The 25,233-nt window shown below is 43.5% G+C and overlaps 1 protein-coding gene across 1 annotated transcript in view; it reads left to right on the top strand.

The window, feature by feature from the left end:
* Positions 1-25,233, top strand: part of LOC126109557 (uncharacterized) — a 109,416-nt gene that overhangs the window by 22,460 nt on the left and 61,723 nt on the right. The window contains exons 2-3 of the mRNA XM_049914572.1: positions 11,079-11,159; positions 24,043-24,097. Coding sequence (XP_049770529.1) covers positions 11,079-11,159; positions 24,043-24,097 — 136 coding nt within the window. The remainder of the gene's footprint in view (positions 1-11,078; positions 11,160-24,042; positions 24,098-25,233) is intronic.

The raw sequence follows: 25,233 nt of genomic DNA on the forward strand, positions 1-25,233 counted from the left end.
ACAATGAAAAATTGTGACAGTCTGGAATGTCATCGTTAATTATGTTATAACTTAGTTTTAAAAAATTAGAATGTGTTACTAAAAAGTCAAATTGTCAGTCTTTCTAACGGTGTATGTTAATTATTCTAAATATGCAGATTAGATCGACAGAAATTTCTCACGATGAACTCTACTATTATTTTCAGTCGAGTCTAACTTTCAATTGTCGAACTCTCACAAAAACTACTCACACTACACAAATAATAACCTGAATGATAAATCTAAATGAAATTCAGTTTAGATAACATTTTGAAATATTTATGTTTATGCCACATATAAATTGTGTAAGTAAGTGCAATCTGGTAGATAAAGATTAGAGAAAAAAAATAGTTTTTATTAAGAATGGAAGTCATCACAGATGAGTAATTCCGGCTTCCTGTGTCTCAAGCTCTGAAGAATCTCCTCTTTAAAGACCTGTACAGTACACGAAGGACGAATGAACGGGACCTTTGGAGTACGGGGTAACTGAACTCGAACGAGGAGAATTGCTGATACTACTACTCCTTCATTTTTAAGTTATCCTGTCCTGTTCCAATTATCACTTCATATCAGTTTGTGATAACTGGCCCATGGAATTACATTCATTTGCCACTCAAAACTATCTCTTATTCTAAAAGTAGAAACGAATCAATTAGGCAAGTTAACAGCACGGCGCTCGACAGTATTGCACTGAAAGAATTTTACCGTCTCGAAATGTCTCCGTGTCACGTAATGTTCACAGTTATATTATGTCCTGTGCTGCCCTTTCAGGTGAGCTTATTGCACGAGGCACAGATGGAGGTAAAGCAGTCCTCCTGCAGACTGTGCTGTCGGTGAGGGCTTCTCGCAACATTACTCTTTCGGTTTCGAAAAATCCGTTGTCGGCACAGAATGTTCTGAGAAAAAATAATACCTGCAGTACAGTTATTATAATTTTTACAAGCTCCATTTTTCCGTCAGAGCTTATAACAGTACCAGCATTGCTTTACAAAACATTCTGAAACAATTGTAAGTAACCCGAATGTTAATGACAGACTGACACAATTCAAAACTGGACTGTACTCAACTCTGCCAACACAAATAATCACAGGAACCAGACACAGGGGATAGAGCCAGAAATGCTTCATTTGCATGTCAGAACTCATTTTCTGCAACTCTTCATAGAAGAGTCGTGGTGGGAACAGAATAAGAACACATATACAGCAATATTGCAGCAAGCTCTTTGACCCCATACCCCTTAGGGAGAATCTGAAATTAAAAAGTGTGGCAAGCGTCCATTCTCTACTTTCCAAATCACAGAACAGCCAGTCTGCCTCATTTATTATGAGTCTGTACAACAGACTCTGAAAAAATTTTCCTTACGAGGCACTTAGTGGAGATTTCACTAAGTATTTCGAGTAGATGCCTACGAGAACACGAGAATATTTTGATAAGCTCTGTCGGTCACGTTCCAGAGAAGTACAAAACTACATTACTCTTTCAAATTTTCATTGTGCCCTTTTTACTGTATTCATTTACCGTTGTTATAAAAATTTCGCTTTTCTTCAGTAGAACCGTCAGTTATCGGACAGTTAAAAACTCTACAGTAATTTTGCGAGCTGCCTTATCTCGTAATATGGAGGATGCCATCTTATTTTTCGTAATATGCCTCTAATCAAATGTGTTGTCGTCCACTCGGTAATGGCAGTGCGGATCGGGCATTGTCATTTCGTCATTAGATTGTTTTATCAGAATAAAGTGTTTTCCTATTGCGTCTTCCCGAGTCCCACTGGGAACTCGTGAGAATTATTTTGCACCGATCCACATTATCTCTACCTAACATCTTAATACTCACAAATCTATGCCGTACAGATATCTTTCAAGTGTTATCACGATACCGCCTTATCGAAACGAGATCTGTTCTCAGATAAATTTCGACATTGCCTGCCCTGCCATTACTTAGTGTCTCAGGCTATCTGTACCTACACCTGTACTGTGCAAACTACGGTGAAGTGCACAGCAGAGGATACTACCCACTGTTAGGGTTTTTCTCCTATTCTGTTCACGTATAGTGCAGGAAGAATGACTTTTGAAATGCCTCATTGCATAGTGTAGCGTAATCTTGTATCATCAATTCCTACAGTTACTGTAGTATACTCCCAGATTCCTGGTACTCTAAGCTTTGTAAGCAGACCTCCACAAAATGTGAATTACTATCTTCAAGCATCTGATCACTCACATTTTGGAGAATTTCTGTCACACCCTCTTGCAGGTATACATTCAGTACCTCTTGTTACAGATTCTGAAATCAGATACTGGATTTTAAGGCATATCCGTGATGAGATATAGACATAGATCACAATTTAGTAACAATATACAGTAAACTGAAGTTTAAGAGGATCGTACGGAAGATTCAGTGTGGAAGGAAGTGGGATATTAAAGTTCTGAGGACGAGTGTCAAGTGTTTGAAGTTTGCTTAAGTCGTGGTTACCGCGGTAAGTAACAACAGAGTCTGCAGTTCGGTTGAAGGGGAGTGTACAGATTGAGAAATGGCGATCACAGAAGTTGGAAAGTAAACATAAGTATCGGGAAGGTAATTGTGAAGAAACCTCGGTTAACAGGAGATATATTTCAATTGATTGACGAAAGAAGGAAGTACAAAAATGTTCAGGAATGGACAGATTACAGAAATATAAATCATTTAGGAATGAAATAAACAAGAAGTGGAGAGATGCCAAGGTGAAACAGGTGCAGGAAAAACTGAAGAAATAGAAATGATCATCAGAAGGACTGACTCAGCATACAGAAAAGTCAAAACAACAATCACTGAAATTAAAAGCGAGGGTAAGAACACTAAGAGTGCAATGAGAATTCTATTGTCAAACAGAGAGGGGAGAGTGGATAGGTGGAAAGAGAATAGTGAAGATATCTGTGAGGGGGAGGAACTGTCTGATGATGTCACAAGAAGAAGAAATTGCAGTCAAAATGGAAGGGTAGGAAATCTAGCCAGAATTTAAAAGAGCTTTGGAAAATTTAAGATAAAATAAGGCAGAAGAGATAGATGGGATTCCATTGGAATTTTTTAAAATCATTGGGGAATGTGACAACCAATTGATTATTCAAGTCGGTATGTAGAAGTTCACTACGTTCCATCAGACTTTTGGAAAAACATCATCTACACAATTACAAAGAGAGTAAGCACTGATAAGTGCAAGAACTATCACACAATCAGCTCAACAGCTCACGCGTAGAAGTTGCTGACAAGAATAATACACAGAAGAATGGAAAATAAAACTGAGGATCAGTTAGTCACTTTAGGAGAGACAAAGGCACCAGAGAGACAGTTGTAACATTGCGCTTCATAACAGAAGCAAGTTTGAAGAGAAATCGAGATGCTCTCTTAGGATTTGTCAACCTGGAAAATGCACACAGAGTGCTCAGATTAAAAAGGGATGCAGTCTTTTGCTCCCACTGTTCAGTCTTTACACTGAAGAAGCAATGACGGAAATAAGAGAAAGGTTCAAGGTCGGGATTAAAATTGAGAACGAAACTATATTAACGATAAGATTCACTGACAACATTGGTATTCTCGGTGAAAGTGAAGAAGAATTACAGGACCTGTCGATCGGAATGAACAGTCTCATAAGTACAGGATACGGATCGAGAACAAACTAAAGAGTTACACAGGGTCGTCTCACGGCTGCTGCATAACAGAAAGTGTGCCGTCTCGACAGACTTTCGGTACGCTATACCTCCGACACGTCTGCGAACAAATTGATACGTTCGCCGAGATACGTTCGGGAAAACCCGAACGACGTGTAGATGTGAGGCCTTCCCGCATAACCAGAGTTCTCTTAAAAACCGCCGTCCTTCGAGACTAAAGAGCAGTTAGCACAGGAACAACTGGTGACAAAGAGGTGACTGTTATTTAGCTGGAGGAATTGCTGTCGGCTGCGAGAAGAAAATTATGTGAGAAAATTTTGAAGAAGTGCAGCTCAAATGACAGAATAAGATTGTTACTGTAGCCTCAGTTACACTTGCCCTGAAAACTGCCGCTGAGAAGGGTACAGTCAGTCCTCTCATTCCCCTCCAGGAAATTCTACTGTCGTGCAAATCTCACACTAACTCGAGAGAATTCTTTTTTTTAAGTCCGAGCTCCCACCCTTTCCGGTGCACACCTCCGACGACGACGATATCTACGAGGGCACGAAGTCGGCATCGCACGAAGTGTTAGCTTTGATATAGGAATAAGAGGACCTCGGAATCAGAAACAGAGTTCTATCTCATCTGATTATGCACATTCATTAATCGTTGATTTAATGTACAATAGCCTCACCAATATAAGAAATATTAACAAACCCAGCAGTGATTCACAGTTGCTAAATATGCACGAGAGCTAGATGTACATCCTAATATCCTTCTCCTCCCACACTCTGTCCATCCTGCCTCTGTCCATCACCTCCTCCTGCCACCTCTCTCTATCCATTTCTTCCCCCCCCCCCCCCCCCCCCAACATCACTCAGTCCATCTCCTCCTACTCTTTCCTCTCTGCCCATCACCTCCTCCTTCCTCTCTCTGTCCATCATCTCCTCCTCCTCCTCTCTCTTCTTACTACCCGTCACATCGCCTCACCTTTCTCCCTCTATCTCCTCCACCCTCCTCTCTCTTTTAATCACCTCCTCTCAAATCTCTCCAACCATCACATCTGTCCATCTCTCTCTGTCCACCTCCTCTTCCCACGTCTCTCTGTCCACCGCTTCCTCCCACCTCTCTCTCCTCGTGTCCTCCTCCTCTCTGCTCTGTCTGTCATCATCTCCACCCATCTCTCTCTGTCCATTTCCTCTGCCCCCCCTTAATGTCCACATGCTCTGCCACTCTGTATATCCACCTTCTCCTCCCCCATCTTTCTGACCTCGAGCCTCATTCGTTGGTCTCACAAATGAAACCTCACTTTGGAACAGAAGTCACTTTATACGAATCGATAAACGATTTATATGCCATTTCGGCACCGACCGATATTTGCGTCGAGGTGGGAGACGCCGGAGGGTCTACGGTCCCGCTGCCGGTCGTGAGAAAACTCGTCATTGCCCGGACCGGGGCTAGCCAGATTGCGGTGGCCGAGGTGTGGTCGGTGGGCCGAGAGAAGTGGCTGTGAAGAAGTGACGTGCTCGGCATCCCGTTCGAGCAGTGTTATTGCGGAAGTCCCGACGTTCGACCGGAAATGTGATAACTGCATTTCTGGTAGTGTAAGCACGACGGAGCCACTGTTCGGCCGAGGGTAAAATTGTACTGTGCCTTTGCTAAGAGTTTACCGAAGAAGCCTCTAGGAACAATTCACCGCTCGACACGGCCTCTCTCTTGCGAAATACGGAGTACCGTCTGTGGTTCAGAAAATTGGTATCGAATTTAATAGCGATTGACGAAACCGGAGTCTAAGTCCTTAAGTTCGACGTCTGTGCTTAACTCCATTAAATGTCGCTTCTCTTTACAACCGGACACACAAGAGGAGCTCACATTGTCGAAGGTGCAACAGCTGAATCGCTTACGATCACTTGTTGCGACAAAAATACTGACGTACGAGCACAACTGCACATAACAGCTCACTATACAGGACGGTGCTCAGCCAATTGGTATTTTTCAACTACTAGTGTGTTATATACGAAAGCGAGGAAAAAAAAAATTAAAGGTGTCTATAAATATGATGAAGTATGCCATTTATTTACCACCCATTACGAGGTTATTTTTGATAACTACATCAGGCAGATGGCCTCCGTTTACATCAATGCACTGTTGCAAACATGTCTCACCGTTGTCGTACACGCACCTCCGTAGATCGCCGCAACCGACGTCTCGCTCCGAGTCTTCGCTATATAACTCGTGGTATGCCCCTGAAACACACGATCTTTCAGGAACTCCGAATGGAAAATAGCCCGGAACACCGAGGTCGGGTGACCGAGCCTTCCGAGCAATTTCACCAAAACGGGAGATAACCATTCTGAACATTTTACAAACTGCAGCCGTCCTGTTTCGTGTGGCGTGGACCGTCGCTCCATCCTGCTGGAAATGTAGGTTTCTAGGGTCAGTGCCGAGTGGTCGTAACTTTTGTTCACACGGCCTTCCGAAATGGCCGCGTAATGTTTGGAATCGACGGTCACTGTTTGTTCGTTGTCATTTTCAAAGAAATACGGGCTTACAATTCTGAAAATGCTGACTTCACACCGAATTGTCACTTTAGGAGAGTGCAAAGGGTTTTCATGCCGTTGCTTAGGGTTCACTGGTGACCAGATCACATGTTCTGTTTGTTTTCCTAGTGAGAAATATGAAAATGTGCTTCATCGGATCATTAGCAAATTATTCAGAATGTCCGAGTTTTCCTGTGACAAACAATCGTGGTGGTGCAGAAGGCACGTCTTGCTTTCTTGAACCTCTATTAATTTGTTGAGGAACTTGCAGTTTGTAAGAGTGCAATGTTATCACTTTTACATTTAAATCTAAACTACTTCTACCGATAGCTAAAATGTGAGGTCGTCAGTGCACCGAACGGCGAGGACCAAGTTCAAAAGCTTCCGTCACTGTCTGCAGCGTCTCTGGCATCTGCACTGTTGTCGAGCTCAGTTCTTCACGTATAACGTGCTCCCAAATTCTACACATTAATTCACCTGAGCCAGGTACTAAATAACTGCGTCGACTGATTCTGACCTGTCGTCGACAGACGTGCTGCACGTCTGGGACAAAATTTGTTTTGTAATAACTGTGAACACAAGTACCACTCTGTTGCACGTTTCAATGCACCGTTGTGGTGAATGTTACGAAATGGCATACCCCCCTCCTATTACTTCCCCTTACACCGATCGTGACAACCTATCTTATTGGTGCACTGTTCACATTTGAAATGTCAGTTGGCTCTGCGCAACCCTGTATATAATGAGAAAGAATATGTACGGGTGAATACCTAATGGTTTAAATGCCATGCTAGTTAAAACTGATTGTAAGAAAGGGAAAAAACTGACAAATTTTCATAGTACAGCATAGCATTTATTTTCGCGGATTCGGCTGTAACAGAAAGCCTGTACATTGTCATTTATAAAAAAAAATTATAGCCTATGGTCATCTGAATGTTTATTACAGCATTGTGAAAAAATTTGGAGTAAATTATGTGGAAATGTCTGTCCAAATGAGTGATGTGCAAAAATTTGAAATAAATTAATCAAGAACTTTTCCGAGATTTTTGGTAACAACATTAAACAACAACTTACGGTGTCATGTAAACATCTGAAGTAAATTTGTCAACGATGTCTCCCCTTTATGTATTACATGTATTTCAAAAATTTGCAGCCTATATCCATCCTGACTTTTATTAGGCGATCGCATAAAAATATTAAGTAAATCAGTCAAAACCTTGTCTAGAGTTTTGATAACAGTGGCTTCCCTGGATATATAGTCAAAAAAGTATATGCAATGTCCATCTCAATGTTTATTAGAGCATTGTGTAAAAATTTGAAGTAAACCAGTCAAGATCGTTTCCAGATTTTTGCTAACAATGTTTCCTGATTTTTATACATATTAAGAAGTATACAGCCTATGTCTTTCCAAATGTCTATTAAAATACTGTGTAAAAATTTGAAATAAATCAGTTCTGAACATTTTGAGATGTTTGCTAACAATGTTTCCTCTGTCCAAACATTTATTAGAGTATTGTGTAAAAATGTGAAGTAAATTGCTTAAGAATTTTCCAGTTGCTAGATTGTACTAATTGTGCTTCTCTTACGAGAAAAAGTATATACATACATTGACATAAAAATTGAAGATCAGAAATTGACAGTTTTTTGTTACAAAAACCAGCTTATGGCTATATACACCAATAGTTTTACAAGGGAACATTACAATTTGAAACCTTCTATTGAATAAAGCACTCCTTTTTTAAAAAATGTTTCAGATTTTTCTTTAAGATATTTAAGTTAGCTATCTTAAGATCAAATGAAAGTCTGTTGCAAAAAATTGTTCCTATTGTATGTGGACTGCTCTTGGGAGTCTTTTTATTACTAATAATTCTGTGAAAGTGTTCCCTTTGCTGTATATTGTAGTTACGTACGTCACTGTTCGTTACATTATTTCTGGATTTAGTTTCATAAAGATGATTGCCTGCAGGATGCTTGTACAGTAGATGGTAAGTACTTTATGTTTCCTGAAAATTTCTCTACACAGCTCACTCTTGTTCACATTAGCTACCACTTTAGTGCCTTTTTTTGTAGCCTCTATACTGCTGGTGCCCCAGCACGCATCTCAACACCACACTGAAGATGCACTGTCATCCAGGAATGCTCAGATCCTTTTCAGAAGATACTTATTTGTACTATAGATATGATCTGATGCTCTTTCCACGACAGGTTTTCATTGATAGCAATACCCAAAAAATTGTATTTATTTGTATAGCTAAATGCCAGTGGACGTGTAAATGGATCAAGATTTATATTTATCTTATAAAGAAGGAATAATTGCATTCTCACTGTATTCAATTTATTTAAAAACAGCTTATTTGCAGCAAGGCAAGTTGACAGAATTACCACTGTAACTGATTTCCCTACTGTGGGCAGCAGTTTTCTAATCACAGTGCCCCAGCTCAGTAACAGATCAAGACTGCAAAATTTTGGAGTTCAATTAAGTCATCAACCTAAACAAGGAACAGAAAAGACCCTAATTTACTTTCCACTTGATGAACATTTTCCACTTCTGTTATAAATTTTCATAGCTGTGTACAGCTTTAATCTATATGATAATTTGAAATTATCTTTGTTTCTCATATCAAACACGTGTTAAAGATGATTTCCCATAAATAAATGTGAGTTGTTATGTGTAAAGATAAACATTTCTTAAATATAAATAAGCAGACTGGCAAAATGTTTAGATTCGTAAACAGTAGTTGGCAGGAATCCCTAAGACGAACGTAACACACATTTCTAACGGTAGTTTTTTATATTAATAATATCCTACTTGTATTACTTTTATTCTCCCAAAAGATTATTCTGTAACATACAACAGATGAGAGTGGCTTTCCCCGTGTCTGTATCAGTCGTGTAGGACGACACTGTCAGTGCGACTGTGTTTAACTCGATTTCAGAGTAGCTTACGTGAGAAGACCACGACAAATTTTTCTCTCAAAAAATCTCAGGGAGACAGAAAGGGGCACTGCAAAAAAACCTTCGGAAATATTTGGCAGGAAGTGGACTGGCTGCTCGAGTAACCCCAGCCCGGGGAGGAGCCCAAATGTGGACTACGCGGCACAGCGTTCGCCCGGACGTGTAGCACTTCTCTAGCAGTGGAGAGGTTGACGAACTCTGAAACGAGTAACACTGAAAGCTGCCTTGCAAAAAAAGCCAGTCATTCTAGTTGCATCCAGTAGGTGACAACATCAGTCAATTTATTTCACACAGATACTCTGCAGTGGGAATAAATTAAAATACAGGGAGCAACAGAATTTAGACAGAAATAAACTGAACTAAGCGCCGCCCGAACGGGCTACGGAAGCCCGAAGGTACCGACCGGCCGCCGTGTCATCCTCGGCCCACGGGCGTCACTGGATTCGGATACGGAGGGGCACGCGGCCAGTACACCACTCTTCCGGCCGTACGTCAGTTTACGAGACCGGAGCCACCGCTCCATCGAGTAGCTCCTCAGTTTGCCTCACACTCGTCGAGTACGTCCCGCTCGCTGACAGCACTCGACAGACCGGCCGGTCACCCGTCCGAGTGCTAGCCCAGCCCGACAGCGCTTAACTTCGGCGATCTGACGGGAACCCGTGTTACCACTGCAGCGAGGCAGTCGGCTTCGACAGAAATAAGACTGCAGTTATGAGAGTCGAAGGACACGAAAGGACAGCAGTGGTCGAGAAGGGAGTGAGGTGGCGTCGTAGCCTACCCCTGTGTGATTCAAACTGTACATCGGCAAACGTATAATGAATTTAAGGGAAATTTATATGGGGAATTATAAAGTTAAATATAACAAAATACAAAATTTAAGATTTGAAAATGGTGTCATAATGTTGTCAAAGACGGAACAGGAAGGACGAAGGCAATCGGTCAAACGTAGCAGACGGTGACTCAAAAAGTACTTATACAGATTACACCGAGACAGGCAAAATGAGGGTAGTCGAGTAGTGAGCTGATGCTGACGGCAATTGGAGTAGGAAATGAGACACCAATAGTAGTGGAGGAGTTTTGTTATTTGGCTAGCAAGTAGAGAGGACATAAAAAACAGTCTGGCTACAGCAAGAAAACCATTTCAGGAAAAAGGAGATACTTTTAAATATAACATACATTTGACTACTAGGAAGTCTTTATTAAAGGTATTTAATTGGAATGTAGCCTCATACGGAAGTGAATCGTGGACAACAAACGGTTCAGACAAGAATAGAACAGAAGTTTTGGAAATGTGGTGCTACAAAAGACTGCTGGAGATTAGACGATAGATCAAATAACTAACGATATAGTGCCGTAATGGAATTATCGAGAAATGAAATTTATAGTGCAACTTGACTAAAAGAAGGGGTCAGTTGAAGGTTACATCCCGAGGCACGAAGAAATAGAGGGAAGCGTGAGAGAGGCACGGGCAACAACTGTAAAGGGAGTCCGAGGAATAAATACGAAAGCCTATGGCGTAACCCCCCCGCAATACAGAATCCTTACAGTGAGAGTTTTTTAAATGCAACATAAGGGTCACTGGTTGCCAAAAAGGTGTGTGCATTTTACTTCATTACCTGACTTCTCACTGCATGTTACAAAAAAGGTTTCTTTTGCAGTACTTGTTATTCTGGAAATTTATCATTCTTCTTGTTTACTGAAATGGAATAATATTAACTTTTCTAAAATTAATCTGAAATGACAGAGTACAGAAATAAATGAACACTGAAAGAAAGGGACAGAAGAATGCAACTGTTACTTTCAACATTGGTGCTTGTATTGTTACTGAAAACTATGTAAATAAAATATTTTAGTGACAAAAATGTTAGGATCTCATAAAAGAAGTCTCACAAGCTGCTCAAAAGGAATAAAGTCCACTCACAGAAACGCATTTTGTTTTTGCAGCACCGTGCGAGAAGAGCGCGGACTGCGAGGAACTTCCGCGCCCGCACTTCTGCTCCAATGGCACGTGCTACGGCTGTTACGGTAAGCACCGCCAAGTTCACCGTTTGTTCTCTGCCTCGCATTCGGAGCTGCAGCTGGGAGGCTTCCTGTCCACACACACCTTTTATTTTCTGTATCACATACGTTTCGTGGCACGAAAGATGAAAACTTACTAGAGGGCAATTGCAATTTAAGGACGAAAAGGCATACTCGCCCACAGTATATCAAAAATAGTTGCACAATCTACGAGATTAAATTGCCAGTACCAAAACCAGAAAAAAGGCCATACAAAAATATTTGTGACAAAATCCTCAACATTTTATTACTGACATCTAATATTGATTTAAGTGTCCAGATATCCTTTCTGAAAGCATTTTTCCGGAATTTGCCGCACGGTCTGAGGCACCTCGCCACAATTCACGTGGCTCCCCCCATCGGAGGTTCGAGTTCTCCCTCCGGCACGGGTGTTTGTGTTGCCCTCAGTGTAAGTTAAAGTTAGGTTAAGACTAGGGACCGATGACCTCAGCAGTTTGGCCGCATGGGAACTTACCACAAATTTCCAAATTTTGTGGAATGTATTCACAAACAGAAGTCAAGCGTGGACAATTAGCAGTAGAAGTAAGATCAGAATACAAATCTCGGGCTTTTTGCAGTAAATCTAATGTCTAAGTAACTTACAGGAACGAGACCAGATAACGTCTTCTGTCGTCGATACTTCTACACGTGAACACCCGGTCATTTTTGAGGTGCGTATAAAAAAAAAAATCTGCCTCATTCACCCGACAGAAGGAAATTTGTATCTGAGAAACATTTTGAGTCCAAAGGAGTGTTTATGACAGTCAGAGACGGGTGTTCTGCACAGCTTCCAGAGTAGTACTTCGAGGACAGCGTCTTCTCAGTGGGAAAATGTCGAACGACCTGTGCCGACCTAAAAAATGACTGCTTTCGCTGCCAGCTAAAAGTTCGTCACCTTGACACATTTGTGACTGAAACGGATTCATTTGTGCAGAGAAGTGCACTCCACTCGCACAAATGGACGGCAAGACACTAGTGTTACTGTTCCGACTCCAGACTTGCGCGAATTAAAGGTGTCTGCACCCATTTACTAACTTGCTACTGGGTCCAATTTCCCGTGTCCTGAGGTAGTCGCTCTGTAATACAGATCTATTCTGTATTCAATTGTAACGGAGTACCTCGAACAAAATGATCTCCCGACAGTATTTCTGAGCTTCCGAAAAGCACTCGATTCGGTGGCTCGTCTACATTTATTGCCGAGAGTACGACCGTACGGCATACTGAGTGGAATTTATGGCCAGATTGAGAATTTTACAGCAGGATTACACAGCACGTTATCTCGGATGGGGAGTTGTCAACAGGTGTAGGAGTGACTACAGGTGTGGCTCACGGCAGTGTACCGGACCCCTCGAGCATCGCGTCTTACATTACTGACCTCACAGACGATATCGTTAGTAACCTCACAATTCTTGCAGATGCTGCACTCGGCTGTAACGAAATGGCTACTGTCTGAAAAAAGGTACAAAAGCAATCAGTCACACGTCGATTAGATGTCAGAATGGTGGAAAGATCGGCAACTCGCTTTAAATTTTTGTAAAGAACAAAATGTATGACTACAACACGACCGAGTCACAACCGGGATCTGTCGACTCGTACGAGTAGCCGCACGTAACAGTTTCCGAGGATATTAAATGGAATTATCACGTACACTCAGTCACAGGTAAAGCAGGTGGTATACCACAGTTCGTCGGTAGAATGTCGGGAAAGGGGATCGCTTACGAAACATTACTGTGACATGTCCCAGAATATAATGTGGGACTCGTATCGGATGGGACCGAAGGGGGATATCAAATGTGTACAGAGAAGGGCAGCACGAATGGCCACAGAGGTTCCGAATAAACTGAACTGACAGAAGCTCGAAGACAAAAGAAAATGATCCGAGGGAGTCTAATGACGGAGCATCGATAATTAGCTTTAAATGATGACTCTGTCGATATACTACAACGATCTACATCTCGTGGTGACGAGATTAGACTATTATGCCAAACACGGATACGTTTAGGCAGTTGTTCTTCCCGTGTCGTGTACTGAACGGAACAGTAGGAAGCCCTAGTAACTAGTACAGTGGGAAGTACCCTCTGCCGTGCACTTCACAGTGGTCTGCAGAGTGTGACTGTAGATGTAAAACAATGTACACTCTCCCGGCCATGCCCGAGGTCATTTTGCTGGCGATATAAAGGTTCTGTTAGGAGCCGTGAGGATATAGTAATTAGAAGCATACTGCCTCCAGTTCATTTATAACAAATCTAAATTGAGCCAAGGTTTTGACTGAATGTTAATAAAGATATGTAGGGAAGCTCAGTTAACTTATGACACTACCTTCATCTGCCCACTGCAGGCTGGGGGATACTTTGTACCACTGCTGGTCACTCCCTGACATCTTTTGCTCTCAAATGGAATGAAACAACTCTCCGCGAGATACGGCGTCCCTCGTTTTGTACGTGAGGCGAACACTCGAGGCAGTCGAATCGTTCTGCAGTCTGTCACAAACGCCGCTCCTCCAAACTTCCTCGACAGCACGCAGTTACGTAGGACACAGTCTCTCTCGCACGTCGAGATTGGCCGACAACTGGCTTCAGATAGCGGGCGCCGATTAGCAAATTCCCTACAGTGGGCCGAAATCGAATGTCGTGGACATTATGTTCAAATTGTGCGACAATACTACTCTTATAATGGAACTGATATAATGCTTGGAAATAGTGATAAAGCTACCTCTTCATCATAGATAGTTTACAAAATGTTCACAGAGTTTTTTTTTTTTTTTTTTTTGTGTGTGTGTGTGTGTGTGTGTGTGTGTGTGAGAGAGAGAGAGAGAGAGAGAGAGAGAGAGAGAGAGAGAGAGAGAGATGGCTCTATCATTTGATGACTTGTCTCCTTTATTCCTAAATTATTTACATTCAACTTTCCACTCTATATTTACAGTGGTTTAACAAAATGCGTAAACCTGAATCTAAAATTACAATAGTCATAACGTAAAGTATATGTTTTAAATAGCATATAGGACAATGAATAATATTGCAGTTAAGATGCAGAGTGTGATCTCAGTAACATATAAAAACTTTTTATAATAATGACTAGAATGCTGCACTTTATCTGTAAAAAGCAATTGGCTTCAAGCAGACTACTTGGTAACCAGAAAAAGGGAAATAATCAAAACACATCAGTACAGTAAAATACCACAAATAAAATATAGCCAACATTACTACAGTAACTTGTCAGTTCACTAAATCTCAACTTACCATACTGAAGGCTGTACAGACTCAGCATATTAATGTTAAGTGCTAACCGTCATAACAACTTGTCACTTCTGTCCTGTTATATGTAATTCATTTTTTCCGGTTTTATTTTATACGATTTAAGGACCTCGTCGTGAAATCTGCTGTATTAATAGCTGCACAATTTATGTTTGTGTCACCCGTACATTGTTTTATGACTCTGTTCTCTCGCTGTTGATATCAGTGCACTGTTTATAAATGTTTTATCACTAAACATAACAAGTCTTTTCCTAACAAGTGATCTAACACCTACTTTAACCATTTGGCCTCTTCCTTTTTTTGAAATTACACGGGAAGAATTTTTAATGTGCCAACGACTGTACGACATGTCGTGTATATTTTACTCTACACAGCATTTTAATGACTGGCTCGATCTAATAGTTTTTCTCTGGAGATGACCACATAGTATATTCAAACCGGTTACCTTTTATAAAGAAAGTGGAGTGATCTATACATTACAGTAAAAGGTTAAATAAACAAAAAGTAGTCTCAACTGACTTTTAAGTACCGGCACCCTCTCCTCGACAACTCGCTATCCCTTAATGTACTCGTTTATTTGACTGCAGAGTCCACAGTCGCTCAGAGATTTCACTGCCACACATTTCTCAGTTTCTAACTCGAGAGCTTCTTACGTAACAGTCTTTTCGTGGCACGTGTTCGTGTAATGCGGTCAAAGACTAAATACAATTTTCCATTACAGTACGGCTCAACTGAATGGCAGAATAAAAAGGACTCGTTCTGGGCTCACCGTGCATCGTTCAAAGATTTCCCTCTATCTCCCCGAGGGCATCGAGTAATTCACATTCTCCGACTCCGTGCAGAATCTTTCGACTGTTCTCCGTGCCTGCACTGCCGTAGCCAAGGTGCCGTACGTAGGGTTTTCAGCTCGGCGTCCTCCGTATGCTCATCGTATCGTATTCTGAAGCTCCTTCCAGTTTGTTCGACACGTCAATTTGAACACTTCCTACACTTTTCGCTATAAAATGCCGTACGTTGAAACTGATCTTCGTCTCTCCCCTTTGCACCATTCCCGAGACCTGGAGTGGAAAATCAAACCTTCACACTAAAGTGTGTTCTTTTTCCACTGGTAGTACTTGCATATTTATTTCTCTCAGTTTCCATATTTTTCTTCTTCCTACAATACTTTTTTATCTTTGTTTTTTCTTCACTCTCCTTTTGGTTTATCTCGTGTTCTGTTTCCTCTTACTTGTTAATTGCACTACTCAGTCCCCGTCTGGTCTCCTATCATTTCCAGTGCAGTGCCTACTGGCACAGTGACATTTTCTCCTCGTTCCCTCCCTCCCTCCCTCCCTCCCCCCAGTCCGTGTGACAGCTGTGTCTCTCTGAGCAGTCTGTCCCTCCACACTAACCCATCTCTCTTTCCTCTCTGAGGAAGAATGAAACACGTGTGCGCCCTCTAGATAGTTTTGTCTCCTTTTAAATTGAGTGCAAGCAGTAACGGAATATCACTTCCGGTGTTGCATAACAACAGATAGATTCTTTCCCCCTGTAATGTTTTTCTTCCTCCAAAGCCCCCCCCCCCCCCCCCCCCCGTTTTTTTTTTTTTTTTTTTTTTTTTTTTTTTTTTTTTTTTTTTTTTTTTTTGCAAGTACCTTCAATAGTGTTACTTTTATAACGTGCACAATACCAAAATACTTGAGTATTACCTCAAGGCTTAGCCAACTTAACTTTATTATCTATTACACTCATTTGGTTAATCAAAATCTGTTAGTGTGACTAATTTACCTAAAAACTTTGCTAGTTACAGTCACCAGTCTAGAACTTAATTGTCTTTTGTATTATAAATGTATGCGTGACTGTTAATTCCCTGATAAAGTAGATCAAAAGCATATTTAAATAAATCAAGCAATTACACAGCTAATGTTGCAAATGTGGTAATAATTTTTTTGCTCATTTTGTTTCAGAGTAATTAGCATTCTTAGTTAAAATGTTGTTACTGGAGTAGAATCCCATATTTTGCCAAACTAGTCAGTAAATTTAATAGAAATTACCATTTTATCTAAAAATTGTCAGTCAAACAAATCTTATTCCACTATTCACTCACTCAGGAATGGAAATTTTTAACTGTATCTTGAAAAACTCGAGCTAACAACAACAGGCACATTTAGTTCTAATTATTATAATATTATAAATGGGAGGTTTTGGAAGCCATTTTAGTCAGTCTGTGGAAGGTTATAATATTAGCAAGATCTGTGTCCAGAATTACTGCACAATGTACACAGACAAGTTAGCACAAAATGTACCGAATTTTATCTAAATTCTGTGTCAGAGTTTATACGGTGACTGTTTCTCAATGATTGAACAGTGACTGTTTTTCAGTGATTGACGGTGAACTGATAATTAGTTTCAATTACTATGACAATAGGACCAGACTGTGAACTATGTTATTTCCAAATAATACTTACAGTGCACATAGTTTTCGTATTGGTGTGACTGTCATACTCTAAGAACTTTGAGAAATTAGGAGTTAAGGACTCTCGAGAACTTTATTCAGTGACTGTATCATCAATTTATTTGCCACAAGTTAATCATTGTGTTTAATTACTTCAGTGTTAGGTTACTGCACTTGAACAATCATATTATAGGACATCAACTGAGCGTAGTATGTGATTAACCGTTTATCTGTCCGCAGACTGTACTAAATGAGACTCGATCTGGCCATAAACTGTAGGTGATTCGACATCAAAGTGCTATTAAAGTACTCGAATGAGAAACAGTGTGCGGACCGTATCGCTCGCAATAGTCTACTTCAGACAGTCACTTTTCAGCCAGATCGACAGAGGCGCGTTCACCGATTGGTATATTGGCAAAGAAAATAAGAGAATTTGGTTTGATTTGTTTTGTTTTAGGACACAAAAACAACTGAGGTCATAAGCGTCCATGTCATAACCTTAGAATACTAACACGAAAAAGAATTAAAAGCGGCTAAACATTCGGTCCAATCGACGGAAGAAAAGAGAGCTAAGAACGAGGACTTCCTCTCGGAGAAAGGCCCACAAAATATCCTGTAGAGACAGTGGAGGTTCCAAACTAACGATTAAATGTCCTTTGCCATATTGCTACAACGGATAATAAGTAACACGGCCAGTGGTCCACGTGTTGTTCATTAAAATGGCCAATAACTCAGATGGCAAACATACACTCGAATGTAAGTGGTTAAAGAAAGGGTATTCGGTCAGGAAATGGCAAACCCTCGAGCACACAGTAGTGGGGGTCACCACCCGACAGATGTCGACGGCTAAAACGACAGACAGTTCCCCGTATGCGGCCTAGCTAAAACGGTGTCCTCGTGGCGAGACGGCCGAGCCACTGGGAGAGCTTCAAGTCCCCGGAGCTCGTTCCCGCGAAGAGGAAACCGGTGGTGGTGCCGAAGTGACACCACCTGCAAACAGACGGCGATACGGAGATCGTCCGAAGGAATAGAAGAACTAGCAGGCCGAGGTAGGAGGACCACACCCTCGGCCGCAGCATCGGCAGCCTAGTTTCCCGTCAGACTGACGTGACCGGGACCCACGTAAACGTCACAGCATCTCTCTCGAGAGCGAGTAAGTGGCAGCTTTCTCAGACCCGTTGCTCAAATGGATGGACTGCGGTTCTGAAGGGCACCGGGAGACTCGGAGCAGGTGACGCGAGTCAGAGGCCCGTGTTGCCGGACGTACTGCGTGGCCCGAGAGAGGCCGAAAAGCTCTGCTGTAAATACTGAGCAGCTTTCTGGAGGCCGACACCGAAAATGGTCGGTGGCGATGTCGAACACTCACCCGACACCGCGGTCGGCCTCGGAGCCGTCACTGAACACGGAGGTGCTACCGCTAAGTTGTGAGTGAAGGTTGCGAAACTTACAGTGGTAGATCGAATCCGGAGTAGTTTCCTTAGGAAGCGAATGACGTCCGAGATGAACGAAGGGCTGCTGCACAGAGCCGAGGTGGTGAAAGATTCACGCCCACTGGGAACGTGGGAGGTGGTGTCGAGTTAAGCTGCTGCAACAATAGCCGAAAGCAAACTCCGGGAGCTGAGAGAGAAGGACACGCCCCCTACTGGCAGTCGAGTGAGTCACCAAAACAGGAGGCATAAGATGGGTGACTGGTACGGCAGACAAAAGGTACGCATATCCGACGAGGAGAAAACCGCGCCCGTACGACAGTGGTATATCGGCAGCTTCTGCGTACGAACTCTCGACTGGATCAGTGGAAAAAGGTGACGGTGGCCAAATGAATTCCACGAAGGTGGGTTGTACTGAGGTGGCACGAGATGGATGCATGTATGTACAGATGAATAAATGAAACACCCGTAGTCTAGTTTCGAACGGACGATGAGCTGGTACAAATGGAGGAGGGTGGCCAGGTCTGCTACCCAAGAAGTACTGCGGAAGACACGTAGGACATCGAGGGACCGGGTACAGCGGGCAGCCGGGTAATGACACGTGGGAGGACCGAGAAAGTTTCCTATCGAGCACGAGCCCCAGGAATTTCGTAACTTTAGCGAGTGGAAGAGCAACAGGCCCGAGATCCAAAGATGGTGGAAGCAAAAACGCTTTTCTCAGTGGAAAAGCACCAACAGTAAAGACAATCGAGACATCGTCGAATACGCCACTCGAGGAGACGAGTCCTCGGAGGACTGCAACAGGTCACAAAGTCACCGACGGGTAGGGGTCCGGAGAGGCCAAAGGATACAGCCAAGAGAGAGAGCCTCGAGGCAGCCTGTTCGCCGGATAGAGGTGGCTGACAAGGCGAAACCTGCACATGCTTCGAAAACTCAGTTTTTCTTAAATTTCCTGAAGGGAGCGGGGCATGTGGCCTTGGAAGCTCCACGTGTATAGAGTATGGAGAATACCGGTCCTCCAGCAGGTGTTGTAGGTTTTCTCTAAAACAAAAACACTGCCACATTCTGGCACTTCTGCAGAAAACTAGTCGCGGTACGGATTGACAAAGTGAAGATCCCCGGCGCACTCGAAACCCACAGTGTGCAGTGGTTAGTGGACTGTGAGATTCGAGTCACGGTACCAACTGGCCGTCAACCGTACATTCCACCACCTCGCAAATACAGCTGGTGAGAGAAATGGGGTGGTAGCTACACAGATGGTATTTGTCCTTACAGGGCTTAAGTACGGGTAAGACAGTGGCTTCACGCCAGCACCCCAGGAATGTCCCGTCTGCAATTCTATATACGAACGACAAAGTGCTCGTGCACTGCAAAATCTGAACGTGAACATCGTTTGGCCCCGGGGCGGAAGATCGGGATGCAGTGAGAGGGCGATCTAGCTCCCTCGTAGTAAGGGCGGCACTGTAGCATTCACGATTCTGAGAGAAGGAGTGTATCGCTCGTGCCTCCTCCACTCGTTTCCGAGGACGGTGTAAGGTGTCAGGCAAATCCAACACCTTCCATGAAAACCCTGACATGATAAGCAAATCCAGTAGTATGTCACATAGCTCCGAATAAATCGTGACATTAAATTAACCAAAGTAATACGAGTAACGAGTGAGCAAATGGAATACTACAGACTAACACAAGAATGCCTAAATGTATGTCATACCTTCCCACCGTTGAGACAGATGCAGTTCCGAGGGGAGAAACGAGAACAGAAGCCGAGAGCAGAACCGTGTTAAGTTAGAAGGCCCTACGATAAGGGACGGACACCCACGTCGCCAGCTAACCGTTAGGACCACCCCCCAGCCCATGTTAAAAGCTAGAGCCTTAGCGCGAGCCTTTTTCGCGTCTCTGTTACGTCAGGACCACCCCCCAGCCCATGTTAAAAGCTAGAGCCCTCCAGAAGAACAGTACAGATCTTACGATAACACAAAAAGGACCACACCAGCTGCAAGTTTTAGCGTGAGACTTTTTCGCGTCTCTGTTATGTTGCAAACTTTAAAAACATTGCCCCACTACGAAAAGTATAACGTTTCTCATTGGATAGACAGAATTTTTGTAGGCGGAGCTTAAGGTTAACATTGAGACCCTGATTGGTCAGATGAAAACACAGCCAGATAGTTTTTTTTAAACCAACTTCGGTAAATTGTAGTAAGGAGAAGTTAGGAGAGAGTTGCTTCCGAGACGGCGAGGTGAGTGGAGCTGTGCTGCCCGCCGCCCCCTGACGAACACCGACAAGGTAACGAAAGCACGCGATGCCGCATAACAGCGCATAAAGCTTCACTCAGAACTGCAGAAGTCTCATCTGTTACACCTCCTTTTTGCGTAATACTAGTGTCGATCGTGAATTAAAGCTCACGGTGTTCACATTTGCCACTTGAAGTAAAAATCTGAAACGCGATGATTTTTTCTTATATAGTTATTGAGAAGCCACATCAGTCACTGTAATTTACGACAAGTTAGATAAGTAATTAAAGATAATTGAGGGTCACTGTAGACCATTTTGATAGTTGTCTCTCTTGTGAAACTTAATTTAAACCTAGATTATAGATGTGATATGGCATAGCTCATCCTTCGATCCATTGTAGAACTTGGAAACCCATTTAGGGAATATTCGTTCACATTTTTGTTGAACGCAGTTGGTTTTTGCCATCCTGTATTAAAACATTTCCTTTTATCAATAGTGCAATTTATAAACGATGTTTTGTCAGTAGAATAAAATTTCCAATGGTAAACTTAACTGCTTTTTCGACGTTATTTTACCAGCTAACTAAAAATAGGAAAGCCTCGAACCCCTTCCACTAAATTTAGTTAGTATTAAGATTCTTTTACAGGGAGTGCAGTGGAGCTGACGCTGAAATCATTAAGTATTTGGTTATATCATCGCCAGTCTCACTGAACTCTTCTGAACTCTACATGTCATGTGTTGTCTGACGTCTCCTTACCAGCAACAGGTCCCAGGTTCAAACTAGTCAATTCCCTAAAAAACACGCTCGTAGTGTCGTTGCGCGAAAGTGGTAGGGAGAGACGATATAGAAGAAACAGACACCACGCAGAACGTTAGAACGGAAGGTGGGGCGATAGGGTGTGGAGCTCACAATCTCGGCAAAATAGCAGCCTGAGGTGTTGGAGATAGCAATAGGGTCCACGATAACAGCGTCTGCTACTGTCAGGCTGGAAATTTGGGAATGGATCTCGGTCCCAGAGAGCCATCGGAGGTTGGTCCACACGACAGAAGTGGGATCGAAACTGTTAAAAGTAGTAGTGAACGAAATCCAGCTAGTTTTTTTTGCTGTCCCAAAGAATACACCAACACTGTGCACCTAACTGTTTGTAACAGATACAGTTTGCCATCGTAGGATGACGATTAGAAAGGTGGAGAGCAAATCTCCGCGTGCGATTCGAGTGGCGGCACGCCTCTGCCCACCGAGGGACCGGAATATGTCGTGGTAAGGACTGGAATGTTCTGCAACGGTAAGGATAACGTTTCTAAGGTATTCTACCTGGCATCACAACTGGAGAAATGTTCTTCAAAGGTCGCCAGGGAAGAGTAAAGCCTCCAGTCGGCCTCGGTTCTATACGTAGGTGGGGTAGGAGTCGACAAACAGGTAGCATACAGAAAAAGGCCACTCGAGTACGTGTCAGAGAGAATGGACCACTCGACACGACAGGCAAGCTGGGGAGTGCAGAATGAGAGGTCCAAATGGGAATAGGTGTGTGTCGAATCTGAAAGGAACACGGGTGCTCCAGTGTTGAGACAAATGAGGTCGAGTTGACTGAGAAGGTCAGCCAAGAGGGCATCTCTCTGACACATTCTGGAATAGCCCCAAAGGGAGTTGACATATAAGCTAAAGGAAATCTGTCCTGGTGACACCAAATGACAGAGGGATGTAGAGACTGCAAAGAGAAAAGGTGAAGCGAGGAAGGATAATGCGGACTGCAACAGCTTGCAGCTAGATGTTCAGTGAGACGGTTTGGCTACGAACTTCATCCCAGATGAGCTGCATTACACCCCCACGAGACGGAATACCGTGCTCAGGGGGAAGGTCAAAGCGAGAGGTCAGATCGGTCGTGAGGTTGCAACTTTGTTTCGCGGAGGCAGAAAATGAGCAGATACTGCGATTCCAGGAGTAGCTGTAATTCCTTCCTGTCGGATCTAATGCCACGAATGTTCCATCGGAGGAGAGTCATCACGGGGGAAAGGGGACGAGGGAGCAAACGGAGGGTCGTCGCCTCGGCAGCTGCCGGCCTTCGGAGACTCACCGCTACGGGGCACGGAGGCCGGAGGATCCCGTTCCGCGAGATCTGCGGAGGTATCGGCATTCTCTCTGGGTCCGAGAGCAGAAGAACTGTGGGCAGTGTGCACTGGCAGAACGGGGTCAGCCGGCTGAGGGCATCACGCGGCGACACCGTCGGAGGGGGTCCCCGCGTCGGGGAAGTAGACGACCGTCTGTCTTCGTTCGATTCCTTATCGTCTTTGCGGTTGGCAGATTAAACTCAAATGTTTGTCGGTCGGAGGGGTGTAAAAAGTCTTCGTAGGAGAGTTCCTTTTGTCCCTGCCAGCCAGCCAGTTGTGAAGCAGTCGATTTTGCTGCAGGGGGCGAAGATTTGGTGGCCGGTTGCGCAGCTGTAGGAGGAGGAGACGGGGATACTGGGCGGCTTTAGAACTGCTGTGCTGCATTTGAGGCTACAAGTCTGTGTGGCCACACCCTTCGCGAAGCGAGGTGTAGCGAGAACGGTACGGCAAGTTCCAAGAAACATTGAGCAGCCTCAAATCCCAAAGTGGAGGAAGGCTTAGAGATGGAAAACAAAGAAAAGAAGAAGAAAAAAGAGATGACGAGCTGTTCTGATGTCAGACTATTGAAACCTCAGAACACATTCCCAAAAATATCCCAGACATGTTCCCCAAGGAGGGGAAGAAGAATAGCAGAACGATAAACATGCAGCAAGGACAGACAAGAGGAGCTGCAGACAGAGTCTGGGGCCCTGTTGTAGCCAAGCACGAACTCGCCCGAGAGTGGTGAGGGGGGGGGGGGGGCGGTTAAATAAGGTAAAGGTGCATTTGCCATTTTATAATTTGCTCTAGTGAACTCTCCTTCTGATACAATTAGTTACTTATGATGCTGTTTACGTGAATCTCTAATGTCTGAATCTGGGCTGCAGCTGACAATTTGCGTTTTCAATCTCCTATCCATTGATTTCTCCGGTGTTTACTGTACATATCATCTACTGTTTGTTGACTGTCTTTGTGCCTAAATATTAAAACCCAGACTGGCACCTGGGAACAAGATATTAAACAGGTCTCTACAATCTACGCAATATATGCCCGTAATGTGTGTGTGTGTGTGTGTGTGCAGAAATAAGTGAGTGAACATTGTGAACGTGTTCTCTAAGTTGGTGCCACAAAGAAGTAGTGTTGCGTGATGCCAGGAGCAAACATTGGGGCGCAATAGTACAATGCTGCATCTGCATCTCAGAAATTAAGTATTCCGAGGGAAATGTTAAAATATTACTGTTATCCATTTTTGTGGGAGAAGTCTATTCCGTGAAATCTGTCCGTGTGTTGTCGGGTGTCTTTTTTTTTTCTTTTCTTTTAAATACGTGCATTACAGGCACGACACTGCGAGAAGAACCGAACTAGACTCGATGCTTGTTGTTAAATAAATGTGACTGGGCACTGTCTGTTGCAGAGTGCTGCGCCCTGAAGAAAGCGCAGTGTCCGAGGAGGTGGTGCTACTGTACCTGGTAAGTGGCGCGCGGTCACTGCAAGCAGGTATTTATTATACGTTATCACTGCATTCGCCGAATACGAGCTGAACCGTTAATGGACGGGAACTCGCTTGAGAAAAATTACTCCACAGTAGCCGTGCGTAAAAACTGTTCACTACACTTTTTTTTGTGTGTGTGTACGGGAGTGAAGCTTTCTCGGCGAATCTCGCCGACAAAATGTTGCCGAGTTATCGGCCGGGTCGTGGCACCGTGTCGGGACATCTCTAAGAGCTTCCCGCTCGTGTATTACTTCACCTAAAGGTGACGAGTGGGAAACTCGTCCAGATGTCGTGACGGAACGGTGCCACGACCGGGCCGATAATCCGACGAGAAATTTTCGTATTTTGTTCTCTAGATAAATTACACAGAAACATCGGCCTTCCAAACTGTGGCTTCGACTCCACTCCTCGTCGTCGCCACAGTCCGGGCACCGGACGAGCTGCAGCTCGGTGGGGTCTGACGAAGTGTGCCACCCGCTGCCACGTCAGGCTGACGCTGACTGGTGCCTTTCTGATGGAGTGCTCGATCCCCTTCTAGAAGACGATCCGTGGTCTCCGAACAGCCGTTTTCTGTAGCCCGCAAGTCACACATCCAGCTGCAACGAGCAGCTCAGAGATTTTTGTTCTTTACTTGATGTGTGAGGTGACCATTAAAGGCACCTGACACTGGCATAGCTCTTGTTATGATGTGTGCAATTTCAAAAGTATTCTGACACGATCCAGTCTTTTCCTCGGCGTTGAATCCGTAAACCACTCGAGGAAAGTTTCCTCGAATGAGGTCTTCGGCTTCAAAATAATGCGTCTGTGTGTCGTGTATGTGGGGGAAGGGGGGGGGGGCGGGGAGGAGAGCAGCAACTTTTTAAAATTTGCAGTAACTATTAACATCACGTTATTAATTATTTATTTATTTTCCATTTCTAGGCGACCTTAATGACATACATACTTCGCTCTCCTTTACTGACCACCATCTGATCATTCGCCGTGTCCTAAAAGACGGGTATATCATCGGCGTTACCAGTGTGGTGTTGAAGAGTGGATAAGAAAGTTGACGTAGTTTCTCAAAAAAAATTTCTGTCGGTCTCTGGCTGGCTCTGAGAACTATGGAACTTAACA

The sequence above is a fragment of the Schistocerca cancellata genome, chromosome 12 (genome assembly GCF_023864275.1).
Source record: "Schistocerca cancellata isolate TAMUIC-IGC-003103 chromosome 12, iqSchCanc2.1, whole genome shotgun sequence".
NCBI classification, from domain to species: domain Eukaryota; kingdom Metazoa; phylum Arthropoda; class Insecta; order Orthoptera; family Acrididae; genus Schistocerca; species Schistocerca cancellata.